Source organism: Nilaparvata lugens, chromosome 1, assembly GCF_014356525.2.
Source record: "Nilaparvata lugens isolate BPH chromosome 1, ASM1435652v1, whole genome shotgun sequence".
In the NCBI taxonomy this organism is placed as follows: Eukaryota; Metazoa; Arthropoda; class Insecta; order Hemiptera; family Delphacidae; genus Nilaparvata; species Nilaparvata lugens.
The window spans coordinates 26,163,396-26,187,324 of NC_052504.1; the positions used below are offsets into that span (position 1 = coordinate 26,163,396).

Consider the following 23,929-nt stretch of genomic DNA (forward strand, 5'->3'; position numbering starts at 1 on the left):
GGATGTGAATTCAGTAAGCTTTTTGAGGTCCGCTGAAGTGCAGTTTCATTAACAGATCTTTCAACGCCACTTCAAAGTAATTGTGCTTCATTTGTAGTTTATTTTTATATATGTTTCACTATTATTCTTCATCTCTTCTCCCTGTCCCCTTATTTTTCTCTACTCTCTCTTCCTCCTGGATAGAGCTTTATGCTATCTTATAATTATAACAATTAATCTGTCATTTTCCAATTATCTACTAATTTCTCTTTTTCTTAATTGCATTAATACCATTTTGTTCATGTTACTATCGTTTATTTTTTCTAATTATCTGGATGTATATTTTTTAATGCTGTTTTCGTGCAATGGGTCTGTCGAGACCTAGCACACCATCAATAAAATCAATCAATCAATCAATCTCTCTTCCTCACAGACACACACCAACTCTTAATTCACACAGCGTAGCGGTAAATATAGAATTGAACCCTCCATACTTAAAATATTGTAAAGCCTAAACCAGCTCCCAATAAGTACGGTATAGAACTCTTTACATCTTATGTAAGATAGTATTTAAAATACTATGACAATTCATTGATCGAAAAAAGTTGTCATACTCGATATTAACCTGTTAAAAATAGAGCAAAAAAAATTGTGATTCCATTTCAGCTTCCTCAATAAAATTTCCCACAAGTAGACAAAAATAAAATGAAAAAAGTTCATTTTTACTGAATAAAAAATTGAAATATGTTTATTCTACAGCTAATAAATTTTTTTGGGAAACACTGGTATGATTATTTTACAGTACTAGTACTTTCTTGCTATAAGTTCAACCAAATTCTTTATAGAAATAGAATTCTTCAATTATAACATAAGATTGCTCTCAGAGTTTTCATTTTCGACTATTTTAGAGCTCCCGCGAACCATTTTACTAATTCGAGGGCGCTGAATCCGAATCTGAAATCAAAATTTTGCTATCTCGATTTCTAGGCGATTTAGATTTTTGGTAACTACACGCGCCCGGCCGGGAGAGCCTACACACTCACGGATTTCGCCCGAGCCGAGCCAAGACAGGCCAAATTCGCGAGCCAAAACCGTAGGTGTGTAGGGCCCTTAATATTTACGTACGAGCTAATTAATATCCTTAAATTTTGTGAATGTATCGTAATTCGCGAAAATATTCATAGTTTTATATGAAAAAATTCAAAATAATGTAAACAAATTGTTCTTACCTTATTCAGAAACGGATGGCGTGTTTGAAAAAAATATTCACGAGAGATCTCAAAGTAATCACTTAAAAGATTGTTTCATCCGTTAGACACTCATTGATCTCAATGCCCTATCTCACAATTTAGTATTTTAGTCTTTTCAAATGCTATGTAGCAGAATAAGTTTTGCCTAAAGGGAGCTCATAACTAAACAACTGAATAGTTACTTCACTTATTACAATGAGGTGGACAAAAATAAATGTTAACAAGCTTGACATGAGTTAGTCAACTAATTATTTTTTGTAATTACAAATGAGACTGCAGGAAAGTAAGTTGAAATGACAGTTCATAAATTATTTAATTTCCAAGAACATTAGACAATTTTTGAAGAAAGATAGCCATTTATTGTTAAAAGAATGAAGTTTTGACGATTTTCTTATCGTGATAACTAAAAACCATATTAAAGCAGTATCATGCTTGAAATTCATGAGATTACGCCTCTTGCAAAACGCTTGATAAGTAACTTTCAAAGTTTATTCGGCAATGTGAATACCATGTACCCGTCTAAATGTTCTCTAATAAATTATTATTGATGTTCTTGAAGCACTGAAATGACAAAATGTGATATTTTGCCGAACTATCCAATTAAAACAATATTATTTATACAGTGTTTGGATAGTAAAAATTAAAAAATATCACACAAATATTAAGCAATAAATTTTATTCAACAAACGAATTGTGAAATATTTCATAAACATTCCAGATAAAACAATTATTAAAAACAAATCTTTTATCTAATTATCCTCTGCTTTGACATTTATCTGAAGCCGTGATTGTCCTCTTAGAACAGTGATGTTCAAAGTGCTAATATTCTCTAATATTTTGTAAACAGTGGTTGCGCTTTCAATCACTTGTCCATTGATGTGTGTCACTATGTCTCCAGGTTGAAGACCGCTTCTGTAAGTTCAAATTAGAAAAACAGTTCAACAACGATGAATCAAAATCTACAGAGTGCCTCACAAGGCTGTAACAGCCGTTAAGATGAGATATTGATTTTTTTTTTTAATGTAATTAAATATGAACCCAATAGAAAAATTTAAATTTATAATTTAAAAATTTATAATTTTTTCAGATTAGATTAGAGTTCTTTATTTATGTATGTTACAATATTTACCTACTAGCTTATACACTAATTTACATTAAATGACGATAATGATAATTATTCAACGAATTTCACAAAGTATAAAAAATTAATCAATGAGAATAAAGATTGAATGCAATTAGAACAACGATAATATAATATTGTGATGAAACTTTATAAATCGACGGTGTTTCAACAAATAATTGTCGATTCTCTAAGAAGGATGTATAATAATATCCTTCCCATCAACACACGACCGGGTTGTGATGGAATAGAGCTGTTGGGAATTATAAGAGAGATTTTATAGTATCTACAGCTTTTCACAGAATTTTGGAATGTGATGTAATAAACATGCAATTAAAGTACAGAAAACAAAGATTGAATTTGAATATGGAGTTTATTGCAGATGAATAAAATCTTTGAATCATAAAATAGTGTGTGTCTTTTGATTTGTGCATCAATGCATCAATCATCATGTGTTTTCTATGAGGTCTCCTATGTCCACGAAACATAAGAAAATAAAATAATTATTATTTATTAAATTGTCAAAACTACGTGAATAGTCTTAATCAGAGTTGAACATTTTCACCAAGAGAAAATGAGTTTGCTCTCGACCCCGCAACCTTTCATTTATGAGTCACGCGTGCTACCAATTGCCACGGATTCACTAGGAGAAAGCTCTGTTTGGTTAGACTTCAATTGGTGCGTAAATTAAGAATCACAAATTGGATAAATGTATTTCAATTATTAAATTGAGATTAATTGATTAATGAAAATGAAAATAAGTATTTATCCATCATCGGTAAATTCAGACTCTTTATGTAGAATCGCAAGTTGATCAGTTCATAAGTGATAATGCGACAAACTTGTATTTCCTATCCTGTACATAAACAAGCCAATTCTTACTTCATAATATTATAGATTGGAAGTTTCTTTTACCACTTTTATGAATAATTATTACAAGTGTGAGAAAAACTCAAGGATGAGTCTAATTACTCGACATCTATTCACTACAGGTTGAACTGATAATAAGGAAATATAAGATTTAAAAATAATGACCGATAGCCCAATTTTCTAGAGAAAAATAATAATTGATCAGGATATTTTTTTTACTTTGCTTATTGAATTATTAGTGTCATTTCGTCTCATTTGATATAGCATGTTCTAATAATTTATAATGAAACAAATTACTTAAATGAATCAAATGGTCTATTTAAACTTAGAAAACGAACAAAAAAACTTATTAAAATTATATTTTTCAACTTCATTGAAAGAAGACGATTGATGGATATTTTTATCAAAGATGGAATGATACTCTGTGACATTTCTGCTCTTTCAAAAAAGTCTCGAAATTGAATCCAATAGGTTTGAGCTAATGCGTATTCTAAGGCAGAAATGCTGCACATAATTTATTCTTAATCCATGAAAAAATGTATTTCTATTATTACAAAAATATAGTAACTTAGGAGCAGGCTTCCACCAAAGACTTTAATAATTATAGTATGGTATAGTAAAAGTATAATCATTGTACAAATCATTAATCAAATCAGTATGAATCATTATTCTCCTTGTTGATTAATTTTAAAGAAAAATAAACTGAAAAAAATTTGAAATTAAAAAAATAATAATTGCATGTTGAAATTAAACTATTATAAAAATATTTTTTTGTAAATATTCATTATTTTGAAATCAAATATTCATCTTTTTAGAGGATATTCTTTTCAAGAGCATAGCAGAACGTCATTGATGTTTATTCAAAGTGTGAAAAATATCAAAAGTGTTTATTCAAATAGTGTCAATTTATTCGAGTACTAGCAGGTAACCAGTGCTCGACAAGGGTCTAATTAAAAACTTGACTAACTGAAAACTTAACCTACTGCAATCTTGAAGAGTTTAAAATAGGCCTTTAACCATCCTCGATGATTCAAGAACCTATATACAAAGTTAAACAGTTCAGTAGTTCAGCCGTGATGATGCATTCGTGAATTTCCTATCCCCTACATGACATTGTATAAGCCGATTCATTCCTTTATTATAATACTAGCCGTTAGGTTCGCTTCGCTCGCCATATCCGTCTAGCCAGGGGGCTCCGCCCCCTGGACCCCCGACTGGATCGTCCAAAAATGAGATGAGCGGGCTCGCTTCGCTCACCTGCATTTTTCATTTGAGCATGCTTCATTCCATCAGGAAGTCAAAGTACTGAGAAAACGCAGAAAAGCTGAGAAAAAATTTGGAAAACGCTGATTTTGGGCGTATCTTTGATGAAATATTAAAGTCACCTCATCAAAAAATTTTTAGACCTCTGTACCAAATTTGAACATTTTCTGTCTATTACTTGATGAAAGAACTGAGAAAACGCAAAAAACCGCTAATTTTGGGCGTATCTTTGACGTTATTTCAAATTCCTTCTAACACAACATTACACCCTAGATTAGCTTCTGTACTAAATTCGAAAAATGTCTGTTCATTCGTTCTCGATAAATCTGAGAAAAAGCAAAAAAACGCTGATTTTGTGTGTATCTTTGACGTTATTGCAAATTCCTTCTAACATGACATTATTACACCCTAGCTGAGCCTCTGTACTAAATTTTAACAATTTATGTTCATTTTTTCTCGATAATTCTGAGAAGAAGCAAAAAAACGCTTAAAAACGCAGATTTTTGTCGAATCTTTGACATTATTGCAAATTCCTTCTAACACAACTTTATTACACCCCAGCTGAGCTTCTGTACTGAATTTGAACATTTTCTGTTTATTTGTTCTCGATAAAGCTGATAAAACGCTGGAAAAACGCAGATTTTGGGCATATCTCTGGATTTTTTTCCAAATCCGTTCTTAGTGCGCCTCTAAAGGGCCAACTGAGCATACCTACTAAATTTGAACGTTTTTGGACCGGTAGATTTTTAGTTCTGTGAGTGAGTGGGTGAGTCAGTCAGTCAGTCAGTCAGTGATTGAGTGCCATTTGGCTTTTATTATATAGATAGGCCTAGATATATCACTTATTGGATTTAAAATTTATATACTGAGGCTGTAACGAATATTTTTTAAAAACTTTCATCATTTCAAACATATCTTATGAAGGTCTCAATATTTAGAACAAATATGAAAAGTTAATGATGAGACAGAATTTCGTGCTAATAACTGAAAATTGTGAATTGCTTACACATGAGCTGGAGATCCTACTGCTACGGTCCATACAAGAACACCAAATGTGAGATCATGTGGGATCCGATGGTTACGCATTTGTAACTCCCTTATGATTTCTGCTGTTAGAGTCAACATGGTTATTCCTAAATACTTTCTCGGCAAGCCATCGGGTCTATTGATGTCCAATTTATTTCCTGCAAAAATAGAATCAGTGAATATTTTCAAGTCAACTCAATGTATATTGTTTAGCTGAAAGATGAGGTACAGTCAATAAGAATCGAAAATCATATGTCTTACGAATATATTCAGACATCATTTTTTATGATAGTCTGTACGGAATCCATCAACAAGGCACATATAGTAAAGACTCAGTGCATTATTCTCAATACTTGAAAAACTAATCAATAAAATTGAGTGGAGCATGATTTAAAGGAATGAATAAGTAGTGGGATTTATCAAGTGCTAATACACCTTAAGAGCCCGGTCACACAGAGCAATCTGCGTTCTTATATCTATATCTGAGAGCGACCCAAGTCATAGATACTTATAGGATTGCAGGTATAGCGGGGCCCTCCAACATTTAAAAAGAAAAATAACATCTATGAAATTTTTCAGAATACATAATACTTTAGAAATAAGATTTTGGAATAATCCACACTTCTGATTTATTTTATAAAAACTAATTATAGCCACTCGGGATAAAACTGGGAATATATACCGTGAAAATCAGTGAAGATTTTTGACCAGGAATTTTGGGGATATTTAAAATTTAATGGTGGTTTCTAAGAGTTTGAAGTTTTGCTTCAAACAAGAAAAATGTAGATTCTATCCCAATTCTTATCTTCCATGTTTGATCCATAAGTATGAATGATTGAGAAGCACCAATGCAACATAAAAAAGAAACAAAGTGTCTTTATGCTTCCACAACACTATTGCATCATTTAATGGATGTCACATCATACTTGTATTTTGAATAATAATCAAAGTTAACAAACCTTTTCTTTTATTTTGAGCTTCAGCTTTCTTAAGAAATTCTTTTGCATAGTCGATTGGAATAGCAAACGAAATTCCAGCTGCAACTTTCATAGAATTTATTCCGATAGCCTCTCCATCTAAATTCACGAGCGGTCCTCCAGAGTTACCAAACTGAAACAAAACTAAACATAAAGATTACATTGAACAAAACTTTCTCAAATTAATTTCCAAGATTCGACTTGGAGAAACAATCTCTCAAATAATTCAAAGCAACAACATTTCTAATTTGATTTTTACACAAAATTGTCATCATCAGACATCAGAAAAAGCAACATGTTGAACATTTTGCATTTACGAGAAATTTTCGAAAGTCGATATTTATTATCATAATCTCTGGTTATTCTTCGAAAATAGTTCACCACTGAATGAAATTAGGTTTTGATGACTATACTAGCGGCCAGTTGTAGGCTAAACCAAATGGCAATATTAAAGACTAGTAAAGTCAGTCATGACAAAATAGATAACAGCGGCAATTATTTCAATTTACAGTTGAAATTGATTGATGAGAAAACATGTTCATCCGCAACCCAGCCTTTTAAGGATTACTTGAATTGTATATTATGTTGTGAATGTTGAATGCGATATGATGGATAGGAGAACTGTATCAAATCTCTACACTGCCAAACTGAAATGAAATACTGAGCTCTAAATTATTCATGGAATTTGAAAAAGTGTGTATATGAAATATTTCTTTACAAAAATGGTTTTACATACATTTTGAGAAGCGTATTGTACATACACTTTGAAAATTATAGTCCTGTATTTTAAGGTATTAAATAAATTCTCATTTGAACATATATACAGAATTCCCTAAATAAATTAGTTGTTTTGTGTGAAGAAATAAAAAATGAGTTACGTGTTAAACTGAGTTGAGTGTTGTTCATAGCAGAAATATTATTGATTAATTAAAAATGCACAACAATAATTATCACAAAACAGGTGAACCTCATGGTTGCGTGTATTTATAGTTATAATGCACCTGGAGCACAATTGGACAACAGTTTTGAGAAACGAGTTATCAAATCGAAGTAATTAACCTTTTCTTTGTCGTCAATAAGTTATTGAAGTTGGAGATTTTCATTGATTTGAATGTTTAATTAAAGTTTATTCAATACTTTCTATTAGAATTTGTCCAATAGTATCTCAATCGAGAATAAGTTATCATGAGAAATAGTGTAAGTTGAATAACTTACTGACTCACTGAGGAAGGAGGATGCTGACTATCTGTACTTCAAATGGCGTATACCATCAGTAAACTGAAGCAAGTTTCTCTCTATAAGGAAAAAATTGGGCAGTTTAGTGAGTATGTAACCAATGTTAAGAGGTGGGCTATTCCGGAAACATACGGCAATGTCGAACGCCTCCTATATTGCTGGGCTCTCAACTCAGAAGTAGGGCCCCACACAAGGTGGGCTTACTTTGGTCATATCTGTGCGTAAATACAATCTTCCGTCCTTGATGAAAACAAAAAATAGTGAATCGTTAGACCTCGTATGGAGTAAGCTATTCCATGTTGCAGGTTTCAGATATTGTTCTGGATAGAAATGCTTCTTAGCCGTAAACGAATGAGGTCTTTCTCTTCCATATGGATTCAACTCACAGTGATGGCAGCATCCGTCTGTATGTAGTCCATGGACGATCCTCGCAAGCCGAGTTCAGGGCCTGTGCGGTGCACTGTGCTGACCACGCCGGCAGTCACTGTGTTGGCCAGCGTCAATGGGCTGCCAATCGCTATCACAAACTCCCCAGGCCGCAACTCATGTGACGATCCAAGTTTTATCGTTGGCAGCTTTTTCTGAAAATTAATGGATACCGATACTGGCAATTTTTAACATGATGGTGACATTTTAAGAACCCATTATTAAAAGATTCACTAAAACCAGTTTACCACAGTATCACAGTTAATTAGAAATATTTTTCTCACCAACTAGTGAGAATCCGTAGAAGTTATTGAACTCTACAAAGTGATCTAAAAGTGTGCCAACATTTTTAAGAATAATATTTCCAAGTTCTATGTTAATACTAAACAGTTGACTTACTTATCACAAAGAGATTAAAAATAACTTACGGAATGATCTTACGATTTTCATAATCTTCGGCTTGAAAGTATAGATAGCCTTGAAAATGCATCAAAATTCGATTTACTCATAATTTCTCCTTCCTTAAGTAATTCTAAAGTGAGATTGAAAAGTCGCGCACATGTAAATTAACCTATTGAACGTATACTCTAGTTCTATATAATATGAATGCATGAGTCTCATAAATTTATGAGATGCAGCAAGATTCAACACTGATCGTAACATAGTATGATTAGAATTTTAACAAAAGCTTATTACAATAATTTATTACCTATTTTGACGATTAATTCAACTGAATCTATAAATAATATTATTGTCATAATAATAATCTTACAAAATTGAATTATTCTATCTCTTTCTATAAAATTTTCACTGACCAAAAACATGAAAATTATGATTATATCTTACATTACATTTAATTCTTATTGTAGCCAAGTCAGATTTCATATCCATACTCTCGACAGTCGCTGGAAACGAAGATCCATCATGCAGCTTTACCTGTAAATAATAAAAACAAATTATGATTGAATTTATTCATTTATTTTGATTGATTTGAAAGTATTATTCCTTTTTATTGCTTTATCACGATAAGCTACGAGATGTGTGAAACCTATTTCTTCCCATCACTCGATTGCAAACCTACTCTTTGTTGTGGATACTGGCCGAGCCAACACATTTCATTTCGTCAGGAAAAGATGATATTTGCACAATTAGGCATACCTATTAATAAATTTATTTTGAACATTCATTCAAATTGAAGAGTATAGATTTCAAAGCCTTCATGATATAGCTGCGAACTTATAGGTCGACCTTCTTCATCTTGTCAATGTAACTAAATACCACTGACATACATTATTAACTGTAGTAGAATATTATTCCTGTAAAAGGATTCTGCATGACAAAATGACAATACATAACATACCATAGTTAGTATAAAGGTATGATTTTAATAAGTTTATTTGCAAATAGGGGTTTAATGCTGTTCGACTAATATTTTGGAGCCCTTCAGATTTAATCGAGAGACTTACTCAATAGTCCAGTCAACGAAAGATTATAGAGGGAAAAGTTTGGAACACAATTTTTGATCCGCAGCTTTTTTAAGGATAGGAAGGGGGTTTACATATCAAAAGTCCTGACTCCTACCCCCATGTGCTAAGGGGCTGGGGGTGGTTTGAAAGTACCATATTTTGGTTTTTTGCATATAACTCGAACGATGTGCGTCTTTCGGAAATTTTCGTGAATTACAAAATTAAAGCTTACAAGTTCAATTAGTCATGTCACTGAAATGCATTGTTCCCAAGATACATGCGTGTAAACCAAAAATTTAAAAAACGCAACTTTTGAACCACCCTCATCCCTTGAGCACAAGGAGTAGGGATGAGGACTTTTTATATGTTTACCCCCTTACTATCCTTAAAAGAGCTGCGGGATAAAAAATTGTGTTCCAAACTTTTCCCTCTGTACCCTTTTTTGAGCATTCGTTGCCTGGACTAGATTGCTACGTCTGAAAACCTGTACTTCACACGTCCTACTTTTCGTATTATAGTCCAAGTTTTCACTTATATTTCACTTGACCCAAGAGTGGAGCAATTTCAAGTTTAGCCAATGGTCACTGTGCTTATTGGCACATCTAATCAATTATTCATTTTCATTTGCAAATTCATATCGAATTGATAATTTTGGAATACTGGTTCAAACTACAAATATTCAAACAACCTTATTCTACTAAAAATCTGAACAAAACAAATTGAGACTTGGGCAAAATGTGTTGTCTAATAGTGCGAAATTGCAACCTTTTTGATATGACTAATTTGACTTATTTCTTGGAAGAAAGAATCAGAACAAATAATACCTACTTTCATTATTCCATGACTATATTCAATGAGACAACACTGCCCCGATTGTAAAGTCAAGTTCCATATTATATCCAGTAATACGGGTATGAATGAAAATATAGAAATTTCGCCAAATACAATTTGAAAACGCAGATATTTTCTCTTGATCTCAGCTTGTTTTGGACTGAGCAGCCAAGTCAAGCAGACTGTCACTCTCTCCGTCACCGGGCTCTTTGAAGCAGTATAAAGCACTATGAAACATATTCGAATAGTGCAGCCACATTTAGGCTATCGGATGACTGCCAAGCATGATGACCAGGTCAAATAAGCACCATATGTGACGGACATAGTGACCAGCTGCTTTGCTAGTCTAATAAGGATTCAAACCTAAGGAATTTAATCATTTTTAAACAATAGTTGTTATCAACAAAAAATATGCTTACAATAACTCTTGTGCGTCGTCTGGTTTCAAGAACATGCGCATTGGTGAGAATTAATCCATCCTCTGATATGATGAATCCAGATCCATTGGACAATGTTACTGGCTTACCAGTAAAGAAGTCTGATCTAAAATGTAAGACATCAGTCAGCAAAACATTACAAAAACAGCAATAAAATTTTTATTTTGGAGGGATTGGTATTTCAGGGGTGCCCAGAGGGGGAGGTTTCCCTAACAATGATCGAAAGTGTTGTATTTAACATGAAAACTGACAACTTTTTTGCGATGATCCCTAGTTTATAATTTCTGGGCGGGGTGGTGGGCTGGAGATAGGTTTTTCTAAAATTGGGAGTAGATGCGTCATTGAGCATGAGGGGATGCACCACAGAGGAACTGGTCATGAAGCATACAAGTTATTTCTCATATATACTTATAATTTAAGAAAACATATTCGTCCTTAAAAACTTTGAAGTTTAGTCTCTTTATTTGTACAAAACTTTGCAAAAAATAAGTAGTTGATTCACCCCTCAAACTGATTTGGGGGGCCGTAGACAGGCATTGCTGGTATGCCTCCTTTCACAGATTGGAGATTGTCATGCAGCGCCCTAGAATTCTTTCCTGGGCCCTCTGCTTCTTCCATTTTCAGTGAATGATGTTACATGTGTGAATGGCAGAACGACTGTATGTTATACTGACGACACGAACTTCTTTGACATGGGCTGCAGTACTGAGAAGTTGAGGGCAGCTATGCTTAAGACGAGGGTGTTTTCAACAAACTGGTTCTCTGCGAACCTCTTCCTCCTCAATGAGAAGAAAACACAGACAATTATGTTCAGCCTCAGAAATGGAGAGAGTAATGGAGTCTGCTCCGGTGAAGATGCTTAATTGATTGATTGATTCTTTATCACAAATGACAATGTATTGCCAGGTCTTGCAAGACCCATTGCATACTATCACAATATTAGGCTATAATGGAAACAAATGAACAATTAACATATTCAGAACAGAAAATAAATATGTAGATGAGTGTATAACTTTTAGAAACTGCTTGGCCTGAAAAGGAAGCTGTCGTGGAGCAGTCATATAGAGGCTACTTGCTGTAGGCTGAGATAGTAGTTTTTCCTACTGAGAGGGCTAAGAGCCACTATACTACTTTGCTTTCTTTTAGAGCATTCTTACGGTCTAGTTCTCTGGGGTGGAGCAGCGGATGTTCAACGAATGCTGCGCATGCAGAAGAAAGCCTTGCAAGTCATTTGTGTGGCTGATAGGCTGGCTCATTGCCGTCCTCTCTTTATTAGGATACTCACAGTATTTGCTCTCTATATTTTTCAAGTTCTTTGCAGGACCCATGCGAATGTAGATGAGCTTGTCACCAGGTAGATTTTTCATGTCTACAATACAAAGAGGGAGCCGTACGTAGTTGGACGAACCTTACCAGAGACACGAACTGGCCTTGCCCACCTATCAACAAGACTTTTCAACAAGCTTCCAATAGCAGCAAGGAAAGAGCTGGCCACGCGATATCAGGATGCTCTTAGAAGATTACTGGTAGAGTTGAGATTACAAGTGGAGAACCCATTGCATGCTTTTAGTGAGTTCCTTATGTTGGATAAAACACGCTGGTGAGTTCATATTTATGACTCTTTTGCTGTTGTGACTAGCTATTGACGGCTTTCTCGTTCTATTTTTTTGACGTGTTCTGTGATCACATTATGGATTTCAAATACTAAAGCAATATTCCCGCGACTATGATAAAACAGCAATAAATAGGAAAATTTGGAAATTTTTGTGAATCATTTTAAATTCTCCAGAATCAAGTGAATTAAGGCAGTAATTCAGCAGTTTCATTTTTCACTAAACTTATTAGAATAAGTGTAATTGATTCAAAGTAAAATGTTTTCATTAAATATTATTGGATATGCCAGTCAAAACTAAAGAGATTGAAAGCTGTTCTAATCCTTGAATCGTAATTTCTATGAAATAAAAAATGCTGATTAAAATAATTACTATATAAAGTTTTTAATTTATAAAAAACAAATATGCACTGTAGAAATTGTTGTTTTGTATAGCTAGATCCTAGATGTGTCTATATTGTAAATAAGCTTTTGTTTGTCACCACTTTCACTTTCTTCTTTGTTTTTCTCTTCTTATCATACTTAATATCAGGAGCTAATAGACTTGGTGGGTAATTGTTTTCTCTATTTTTCTTGTCTCTAATAATTGATGTTGAATATGAAGTTTGAGATTGCTTTTGGATAACATTTTCACTGCTGTTATTAGTCATTAATGATGTACTTGAACCATTGCTGTAGCTACTTTGAAGATTAAGAAACTGATGGAAGAACAATTCGGCTACTAGATTCTTGGGCTTCCTTCGTTTGCAATACTCTTGAACTAGATGCGAACCACATATTAAACCAGCTAGCAACACCAAAACTTCTAGCATAACCATGGTTTCTTAAATAATAACTTTCCATAATACAAAATAATAATTTTCTTCCAAATGTAAAGTATTTCGTAACTCAAAATAACCACACATAATTTCACATCTCTTTGTTCAAAATAATAATTATTATTCTGTTTTAATAGTCAATTTGTTTCCAGATCTATTTCCATATTTTTCATTTATTCATCCAATGTTTCAAACTGTTACCAAGGCAACTATATAATTTATTATTATTCTTGTCGCTGATAAATTGAGATTGAGTATTAGAATAATAGTTTTGTGTCCTAGATGATTATTAACTTTAAAAGACTGTTGACTTCATTGAATATTCAATGAAATTTTGTATCACTTCAAACATCAATAAAATATTATTACTGAACTGGGAAAATTATTGTTCTATGATTATGAAGACTGGGTAGCGAGTTGGCTTTTGGAATGTTTTACATGGATCAATAAATCCAATCTTTGTTGCGAATATGAAAATTCTTATTATTATACAGATGATCACTGGGCAAACTCTCTTTACACTCTTCAGCATTAACAGAGGAAAACAGTCCTTCACCTTCCATACTTCAGCATGGCCGGGGAGTCTTCCCTTGATCGGCTTTGCTCCTCAGTGGGCTTATATGTGCCTAATTGTAAGCTCTAATACAAATTCCCGAGTTACATTAAGTTGCCACCAGCAAAAATGATACATTTTTATCTGCGATTAGGTAATTTTTTCTGCTAGGGAAGCTGACAGCTAGGAAATACCCTTATCTAGAAAAATCATTTATGTAGACCAGAAACAATAATTGGCCCATTATTAATCCTTGAAACACGCCCTATGCCAATGATCTGAGAGGAATTTGTAAGCAAATATTTTGCTCTGGGTATGGAAGTAAATCTCTACATTTTGCTTACTGTCAGACAGATAGTCCTCAATACAAATGCCAGCGTGACATGTCCAGATTTATGCTCTCTCGGATGCTATAGGAGAAATCACTTTCTCTCTCACTTGATTGTTGGTAAATTGCAACTTAAATAAGAAATCAGCATTTAGTGTCGACAGGCCGTGTGAATAGGCCTACTCCATCTGATGAATGAAGGTTGGCCATATGCATCATACCTACTCAATGTAAGGACACAGTGTTGTGGACTAGGAAAGTATTGCTGACATGAGGAAATGGCCTCAGATCAGGAGGATACCATACAATATGTCATAACCAAAAACCACATGGTAAAAAATTAACAAATATTGCTTGATTCTAAACATTACTCTCAAATTCTTAAATAGAGTCATGGCTCTTGATACCTTCTTTTATATTCATAAAAAATATTCTCCCATGATAACTTTGAATCAAATGCAAATCATTGAGAGATAAGGCGTGTTTGATCAAATACACTTCCTTTTGAGTTTTATTTTCATTGAGAAGCAGCTTTTCCATTGAAAGCAAATTTTGACTTGCTCAAGTATGATTTGGATCTACAATGTAAACGCATAATAAATTCTGTTTCCAATATTTTGAAACATTTTTTGGATAGGAAACAACCAGGTACGTTTCGCACTTTTCTATCTTTTTGTTTTGTATGAAAATAATTGAGTTATAAGTAGTGTAATTCATCCTAAAAATTAAAGTTAAATATTCCTTTAAGTACCTAGACTATTACTATTCAATTAGGCTAAGTAGCTTATAAATGATTAAGTAACAGTTAGTATATAACTAAGTAACAAATAAATATGTTATAATATAAGTACAGTATAGTTACTTATTATATATATATATATATATATATATATATATATATATATATAATACAATATAAGTGCATATATTGTAAATTATATGGCAATGATTATGATAGTTTTCTCTTTCCAAGGCCTATGACTTTGACAAAAAAAGATGGGTAACTTACCGGTAGAATAACATATTGGGATTAGGCTAACTGTAAAACACTACAGAAATTCTTACCTTAGGTCATCTTCAATTCCAATATAAACTACTGCAGAAGCTGTTTTTTCAACAACATCTGCGATAAAATTGAATTTGTATCTGTTTCCATCAGAACGATTTGGAACTGCTGCCTCAACACTTGGTAAAACTTTGGGAAAATGTTCTTTTTTGTTCCACAATAAAGTAGCTCCTGCTGCGGCAGCAAATGTCAAATAAATATGCTTAAGTCTAAATTGAAAATATGTTTCACTAGTTGATTCTTTTTCATAGTTGTATTTTTTTTCTTTTTGATAAAAACTATCATTTATAAGAGATGCAGTTGATTTTGATCTATTCATAAAATATCTGATTGATGGAGAATATAACTTGCGAAGAGACATTTCAATTTAAAATTAGCCTAAATCTTTAAATCAAAACAATAAAAAATAGGTTATGTTAGTTAACCAGTACAAGACTTGTAAACAAAACTGTAGTTTTTTGAACCATTTTTATGCAATTACTCAAATTATTAAAGCATATTGAACAAAAGTTTTTAAATTTGATAATCTCTGTATTCAAAACCTATATTTATCCTAAGAATTTAATATTTGAAAAACCAAAAATCAATGTCAAAACAGAACAGAAGAGCAGGGCAGAACCACGGTATATAGAATACCGTGGGCAGAACCACTGAACTCTATGCTAACTGGAATGGACTAGCAACACAAAGAAAGTGAGGCAGCTGGTAAAGATAGGCAACCCGCATTGCTGTGGGATTCATCATTTTGTAACACATTGGCTCTTATGGAAAAATACATTGCACAGTTTCAGTTTCTATTTTATTCCTATATTGTATGTCCCGAATTTTTGTTCGAACACAGTCCAAAGGAGGGCTGTGTTTAATTGAAACTATTGAACACAGACTTATGTTTATTTTGATAGGATATACTATTGTTTTTTGGATTATATGATTTATTGTTATTGTTAAAGGAAAGATTTATGATTTATTATTGTTTAAGGAAATATCTCAATAATTTAATAATATAGGCCTACTTACAGCAGGCTATAAATGTAGAATTATGTAGGTGTGCATTGGTGTAATTTCAAATCATGTAAGAGTGGGAGTTTCAGAAATGAAGCAAATAACAAAGAAATATTTTATTATATTATATGACTATGATAAGCAAACAGTAAAATATGCTACCGTATTGCAGCTGAATTGTGATTGATTTTTGAAACCTTTCCATTTCAAATAAATAATCGTTCAATTTACAATATTATAATAATTATTTAGCATATTTTACTGTTTGCTTATCATATGGTCATAATTATAATACAATTAATATAAATGTTTATTCATAGATTTCTTTGCATCATTTCTGAAACTCCCACACATACATGATTTGAAATGTTATCAGAGTACCTAGTATATTGCTATCATTACATAAATTCAATAATCCTGCGTTATTGAATTATCATGAGTCCACATAATTCATTTTATTTACCTACTTTCATTTTTAAAAATATGATATTGTTTTCAGCTGAATTGTAATTAATTTTTGAAACCTTTTTATTTCAAATTGTTCATTTTACTCTGGTAATTATGTAGCATATTTTACTGTTTGCTTATCATAGTCATAATTATAATAAAATGTTTCCTAGCTATTTGCTCCATTTCTGAAACTCCCACTCTTACATGATTTGAAATTACACCAATGCACACCTACATAATTCTACATTCATAGCCTGCTGTAAGTAGGCCTATATTATTGAATTGAGATATTTTCTTGAACAATAAATCATAAATCTTTCTTTTAACAATAAATCATATAATCCAAAAAAACTAAATAGTGTATCCTATCAAAATAAACATAAGACTGTGTTTAATAGTTTTAATTAAACACAGTCCTCCTTTGGACTGTGTATGAACAAAACTCGGGATTGGAATAATAAGGACTATGAGCCTGGTTTTTCATTCCCAATCATTCCATGACAGTTCATATTTGTCCTTGTTAAATAAATAAATGATACGCTTCTCTGAAATCTGGCCCAAAGTTATTCCCTTGCTTGTGAAAAGTTGACATTACTAAAACTACTGCAGTCACAAATGAAAAAAATCTTTTCTTTATTCATATTCATCCTATTTCATTATTTTTGCTCTCAAAAAGTTAACAATGAACTGCTTAATAAAGGAAAAAAAATCTGGTGTGGTACACTCACACAACTTTCCTTGCTCATTGAACTGGGAGCCTCATTCTCAAACGAAAATAATTTAGAGAAATAACATAGGGACGCTTGGCGGCAACATAATTATTTGAAACTACGATCAGACTACTGTATATTTATGTGTGTATATAATTGTTTTCAGAGTACTTTTTCCTTTGTGTAAATTGTGAAATCCGATGATTTTTTAAAAGTCGTCAAAACAGCTGTTCTACAAATGAAATATCTCGACTATGTGTTATTTTTATAGACTGCTCTACCTACCTACCTCATGCACGAGAAATGGTTGTGATCTAATACTGATAGCCCTAATACTCATTCAAATCCATTTTTCAACTTTAAAAATGAAAAATCCTACTCAAGAGCTGCAACAACCTGCTTAAATGTATGAGTACGAGAGAGAAGGGAATCCCACACGGTATGCCTGTCTCACTCACTCCGCCTTACACACTTTTAGCTGTAGCTTAGCATTGGACAGCCCGTTCCAGTTAGTATAGAGTTCACTGGGCAGAACACACAGACAGACACAATACAACAGGTGTACAACACATAACATTGACAATTTGCTCGACTGTCGAGCTTGAGCATTAAACGGTGTACACACGTACGTTTGCCTCGGGTGAGCATACGTGTATGGGCTTGCATTCGCACGTGTGGACACTGTTCGCTGAGGCATGTGGGCGAACCGGAACCCTGTCGGTATTTTGGCGTGCTCAAAGGCGCCTCGGGCGAGCATTGAATGTACGTGTGGACGCGATTTTACCATACGGGTGAGGCAAAACGTAAACATTGAAGGCGTCATAACCTAATTCCATTGGAATTAGGTTAATGAATGACAGATCAAATTGTGATCCAATAACTAATTGTAAATTGTAGGATTTTTGTAATTTTGTAGGATAAGTGGATTGTCAAATATTTAAATAGAAACATGCATGGAGTATATAATTTGTATCATGATTAACAAATTTAGAACTGCATAATTTAAGTGAAAAAAGCTTCTCTACAGGGTTCCTACAAGAAAGTATAGCTCAAATATTGTTTTACTGTGGCTATCAAATCATCTTGTGTTTGTTTCATGTTATCAATCAGAGTTGTTAATTAAAATTGTAATCTTCAATATGATATTATACGTTTTAGATAGCTAGGCTATCTATAGAGAGATTTATTCAAACTTTGAACTAGTATTCCCTTGAAGGTAAATCTTGAAGCTAATCTTTTGGAGAATCTTGTTTTGTCATGTGTATGAGCAGAGTTAGTTTAAAATGGGCAGCAATTAAGTATTTGATTCAATTTATGGCTAATTTCCTTAAAGAAGACTGTCAATTTTGTGAGACAGTGTTAAGTGCTTTGATTAGGTCATCAAAACTTCTGGAATTATTGTAGAATTTTCCTTTTTTTGAGATTCAGAATAGATATTGGAAACCAACAAATGAATCGCCTAATGCCAAGAATCTCAAAGTTAGAGCCAATCGTTCTTGTGGAGTTATTGCTTTCCTCATGATGATATCATTTTTTGTTTAGATAACTAGTTGAATTAGATTCAGTATATTAACAAGATAATGTTTTGACAACCTACGAAAGTTGAAATTATCAATATTATATCATGTAGCAATTTATTTCCTTACTTCAACCTACAATCGTCCAACCCACCAACATTGTTTGTCAAGTTTTATTTTTGATTTTATTATATAAGTCATTGAAATAAAATGATACTGCTGCAATTTGTGATAACTATCTTCAATGATGGAATGACGCCATTGTTGTCATGTTGTGGAAAATCTACATCTACCATGTCTTCGTGTCGTCTGCAAATCAGATAGCTTTTTGAATGCTGAGGCATACGTGGATCGCGTCCACAAGGACGTACAGTGAATGTTGAGGCATATGTACATACGATTGTTCGCGCGAATCTGTACGGACGTGTGTACAAGGCTTTAAAAATATCGATATTTTTTAACGCTGTGGCTACAGTTACGGTAACCGTAACTCCATTCGCGTTCCGGTAAACATTTGCGCATGCGCGGCTACAGCTATTTACATGTGCACTGTAGTGTTGATGGTTTTTTGTCACATGGTTATGATAACCTATCGTTTCAATGTTTCAATCATGAAGTTTACTTCCTTCCAGGATTTTAAAAAATATAATGATGAAAAAGAAAAAAAATTAAAGGATGAGCTTGTATATTATGAATTGAAGTATAAATGTACTCATGGTGGTGTAATGAGAAGCACGGTATTTAGATGAAAACGGTAGAGGCCACGAAATGTATGCGCAGTGGCCAGCCAGCTAGATTGCGTCATCGACACCAACCGAGGTTTTCAATATCTGTTGGCAATATTTATGAAACTTTTTTGTTAAAACAGATGATTGGATATAAAATGACGTCAGCTACACCGGAAATTTAGCACAAACATGCGCGTGACACCTACCGTCTTCTTCTATATACCGTGATGAGAAGTATGTCCAAGTGACATCGAAAAAAAGTTAGTTTAAGGGAAAAGATATGCGAAAAGCCTTTAAACGAATCATTATGGACCTAAGCTATTTATTACCTTAAACTCCCGATTTTTTTTTGTTGTGTTAGAGAGGGGCTTAGGGGGCTCTGCACCCGAAACCCCGAAAGATAGATTAGGAAGCAACTTCAGAAGTGATACTTTCAGTTTCAGTTGATGTTCAATTTTCAGCTACTCTAATATAATTATGCTCTATTCAGATATGCTACACCATACATCCGCATATATACGCACTAAGCACACCTTTTCTGAATACAGCATTGTAATGCGTATATGGATATGGTATAATAGAGCATTAAATTGCTGTATTTAGACAAGGTAAGCTCTGGTAATGAGTGCTGTGACAAACGAAGTTTGTTGGCGCATGCGCAAACGAAGTCATAACTTTACGGGAACGCTAACTGGAGCTACGGTTACCGTAACTGTAGACACTGCGATTTTTTAAACTATTTCCTCAGTTATAGGTCACGGCTCATTGTATAATTATTTAACAAGGACAAATATAAACTATCATGAAATGATTGGGAATGAAAAAACAGGCTCATAGTCCAATCTCATATTTTTCACAATAAAAGTAGGTAAATAAAATAAATTATGATGATTCAATAACACAGGATTATTAATTATGTAATGATAGCAATATACTAGGTATTCTGATAACATTCCAAATCAGTGTGAGAGTTTCAGAAATGATGCAAAGAAATCTATGAAGAAACATTATACTTATCAATTGTATTATAATTATGACCATATGATAAGCAAACAGTAAAATATGCTAAATAATAATTATTTTATAATTATAAATTATATAAACAATAATACACATATAATTATACACATAAAATTATTTTATAATTGTAAATTGAACGATTATTAAATTTATTTGAAATGGGAAGATTTCAAAAATTAATTACAATTCAGCTGATAGCAATATCATATTTTTCAAAATAAAAGTAGGTACCTAAAATAAATTATGTCATCTCATGATGATAACACAGAATTATTAATCATTATTGTAAAGCTGTGTTTATACAAAATTCATTAAATGTTATTTTTTCGTACTTATAGATTCTATTAGATTATAGTATTATACTATTAGATTCTATTAGTATTATATGCTGCTACTTACACTAAATTTATATTATACATTATACATAAAATGTATGATACGCCTACCTACATAATATACCGTATACTAATTATGATAAATATACTATATTTATTATATGCTGATGCTTAACACCAAATTTATATCCATAAATTACATCATACATAGAATGTGTGATAGAATGAATGATAGTCTTTGTAGGAAACATTCACAATTTCTGCATCAGATATTATTTATTCTTTTTTGAATAAGGATTAATTTGTTCTTCAACTATGTTTTTTATTTTAGATGCTATAAAGTAGGCCGAAATTTTTAATAAACATAGAAACTATCACAGTACGGTATAACTTAGTAGGAATATAACCAAATTTGTTGTTTTATTTTTGGTCAAATAAACTGATCAATATAGTAAGAAGTATTGGAAATGTATGTAAAACGAAAAGATTTCATCAAATTAATTAACAGAATAAAAATGTTTGACTTACCTGTGAAATGGTATTTCATTTCCTTTAACATGTCCATTCTTGCATCCAAATGCAACACAATACATCACCATTTTTCGGTCGTATTTTTATTCAATTCTACGCATTTCAAGACAAATACATCACAATATTTAAGAGAAAAGGTTGTGATCTAATACTAATAGCCCTAATACTCATTCAAATCCGTTTTTAAACTTTAAAAATGAAAAATCGTACTCAAGAGCTGCAACAGCCTGCTTGAATGTATGAGTACGAGAGAGAAGGGAATCCCACACGGTATGCCTGTCTCACTCACTCCGCCTTACACACTTTTGGTTGTAGCTAAGCATTGGACAGCCCGTTCCAGTTAGTTTAGAGTTCACTGACTGGAGCTACGGTTACCGTAACTGAAGCCACTGCGATTTTTTAAACTATTTCCTCAGTTATAGGTCACGGCTCATTGTATAATTATTATTCATACTGAAAGTCGATGAAGCTAACCTCTACTGCCATATCGCCAAATCATGACGTAAGCATCGTATAGAAAACTTTTCTGTAGTTTGTTTACATTGTTTTCCATAGCAGATTGTGTCTATTCCAGCGGAAGCGCAGCGGGAGTTTACCATTCTAATGAATAATAATTTTCGCCACACTGCAAAGAAAGCAGCTGTTTTCCAGTCCCTACGTAGATCTGAAAGACATTGTTTGCAGACAACTCTCGTCTGACGTCAGAACAGGTCTCTTTCATTATTTGTGTTCATTATTCAATAGGTAATTAAAACATTTACAATAATATCATCTTATTGTCATTTGAAAGAATAAAAAAACTCCACCTCCCACATAATTGAATATCATCTTTTAGGTTATTTAGACAAATCAGCAAAAAAATGAAATACTTGGACAATTTCCTAATATTCAGATTACTTCAGATTTGCTAGAGCTATCACCTTCCACTTCTGCTTTCGGAAGTGCTTAGTAACTACTATTCTCATATATATAATTATATATATATATATATATTGTTTTTTTTGTGTGGCGAAAAATAGCGTTTGCACCACAGGCAAAAATGTTTTTCTGGCTCTCAATCTTTTCTAGTCCTCGGCCTATGGCCTCAGACTTGAAAACCGATTTCGAGCCGGAAAAATCTCATTTTATGCTCTAGGTGCAAAATAATAAATACTATTACATCCTTCTGAAATAGACAGTCTGAAAGTCTTCTATCCGATGATGACGTCACGATTTGGCAATATGGCAGTAGATGTTGGCTTCAGAGGCTAGACTTCCCAGCGTGTCTATTCTATAACTGGTCTAAGACTATTTCTAATATAATTATAATATTCTTTTAAAATCAATGTTGAGGGATCGATCATGACCAACTTTTCATGGATCATGACCATAAACTTTTCATGGATCGATATTACTATTCTCTATCTTATATCGATATAAATCGATCTCATTTTGAAATTGAAAACATTCAAGATAATAATGTTATCTTGTACTTATATTATAATACAGACAGACTGCAGAAAATATTCCTCCTCTCTCCTCTCCAATTTGTACCATGAATTGACGTTACACTTTATTAAAAAAATAATTTCCCATTTTTCACGATTTTACTTTCAATTAATGAAAGAAAAACATCTAGGTAGCCTACCGTACCAAACTTAAATTGCGTTTACACCAAAGTTATTAACAAAATGTTAATAACTCAATCCTTATAGATTCTATTAAATTGAACATAAACTTATCATACACATGATGATCATTTGTGTTTGTCAAGTTCCGTTCAATCTAAAAGGAAAGTTATTAACATTTTGCTAATAACTTTGGTGTAAACGCGGCTTTAGACTGGAATTGTAGGGAATTTTATTCTCTTCTACCAGTTGTCTCATATTATTATTTGTTAGTTTGAATGAAAAATGGCTTTTAATTGAACACTTTAGATCGTATTCTATATCAGTACATTGACTTGAACTATAGAGCAATGATAAATTTCTTGAAATTTTCGGTTCTTTAAGCTGCGTTTACACCGGAGTTAATAACACGAGTTATTAACAAAAAGTTATTAACTTGACTGAATCGTCAAAATTTTATCTTGACAAAAGTTAATAACAACTCATGTTTCTAACAGAAAATTCCTTGTTATTAACAAGATCTTGTTATCAATATAGGTAATTGACTTCCATATGATTTCATTTAACGAGAGTATTCATATGATATAACAGCCGGAATAAAAGGCAAAAAAATTGTCTTCAAATTTTGAATTGAAACATGTGTATGATCATTAAAATAATGATCTTCATCTGATCTAATGTAACTCAAATAAATTATAATGCATTTAAACCAGAGTTTAAAACAAAAGTTTTCAACATAAGTTAATAACATTTTTCTTTTGGCTGCTAGTT

At 32.6% G+C, this 23,929-nt stretch overlaps 1 protein-coding gene across 1 annotated transcript; it reads right to left on the bottom strand.

Moving 5' to 3' along the window:
* Positions 1 to 1,886: 1,886 nt before the first annotated feature.
* LOC111049046 (serine protease HTRA2, mitochondrial) lies at positions 1,887 to 15,925 on the bottom strand. The gene is made up of 7 exons (XM_039423624.1): positions 15,258 to 15,925; positions 10,864 to 10,987; positions 8,994 to 9,083; positions 8,108 to 8,302; positions 6,468 to 6,618; positions 5,489 to 5,666; positions 1,887 to 2,141 (listed from the first exon to the last, which is right to left on the bottom strand). The coding sequence occupies exons 1-7, from the start codon at positions 15,617 to 15,619 to the stop codon at positions 1,979 to 1,981; spliced, it is 1,263 nt and encodes a 420-aa protein (XP_039279558.1). The 5' UTR covers positions 15,620 to 15,925; the 3' UTR covers positions 1,887 to 1,978.
* Positions 15,926 to 23,929: the final 8,004 nt, after the last annotated feature.

What these genes read in the sequence shown, in the direction of transcription:
- LOC111049046 (XM_039423624.1), bottom strand. Translation starts at nt 15,619, where the DNA reads ATGTCTCTTCGCAAGTTATATTCTCCATCAATCAGATATTTTATGAAT. An exon ending in AGACGGATGCTGCCATCACT is followed by an intron (nt 6,619 to 8,107) that starts GTGAGTTGAATC and finishes GTTTTGTTTCAG; the next exon opens with TTTGGTAACTCTGGAGGACC. An exon ending in GTAGGATCTCCAGCTCATGT is followed by an intron (nt 2,142 to 5,488) that starts GTAAGCAATTCA and finishes TTGAACTTACAG; the next exon opens with AAGCGGTCTTCAACCTGGAG.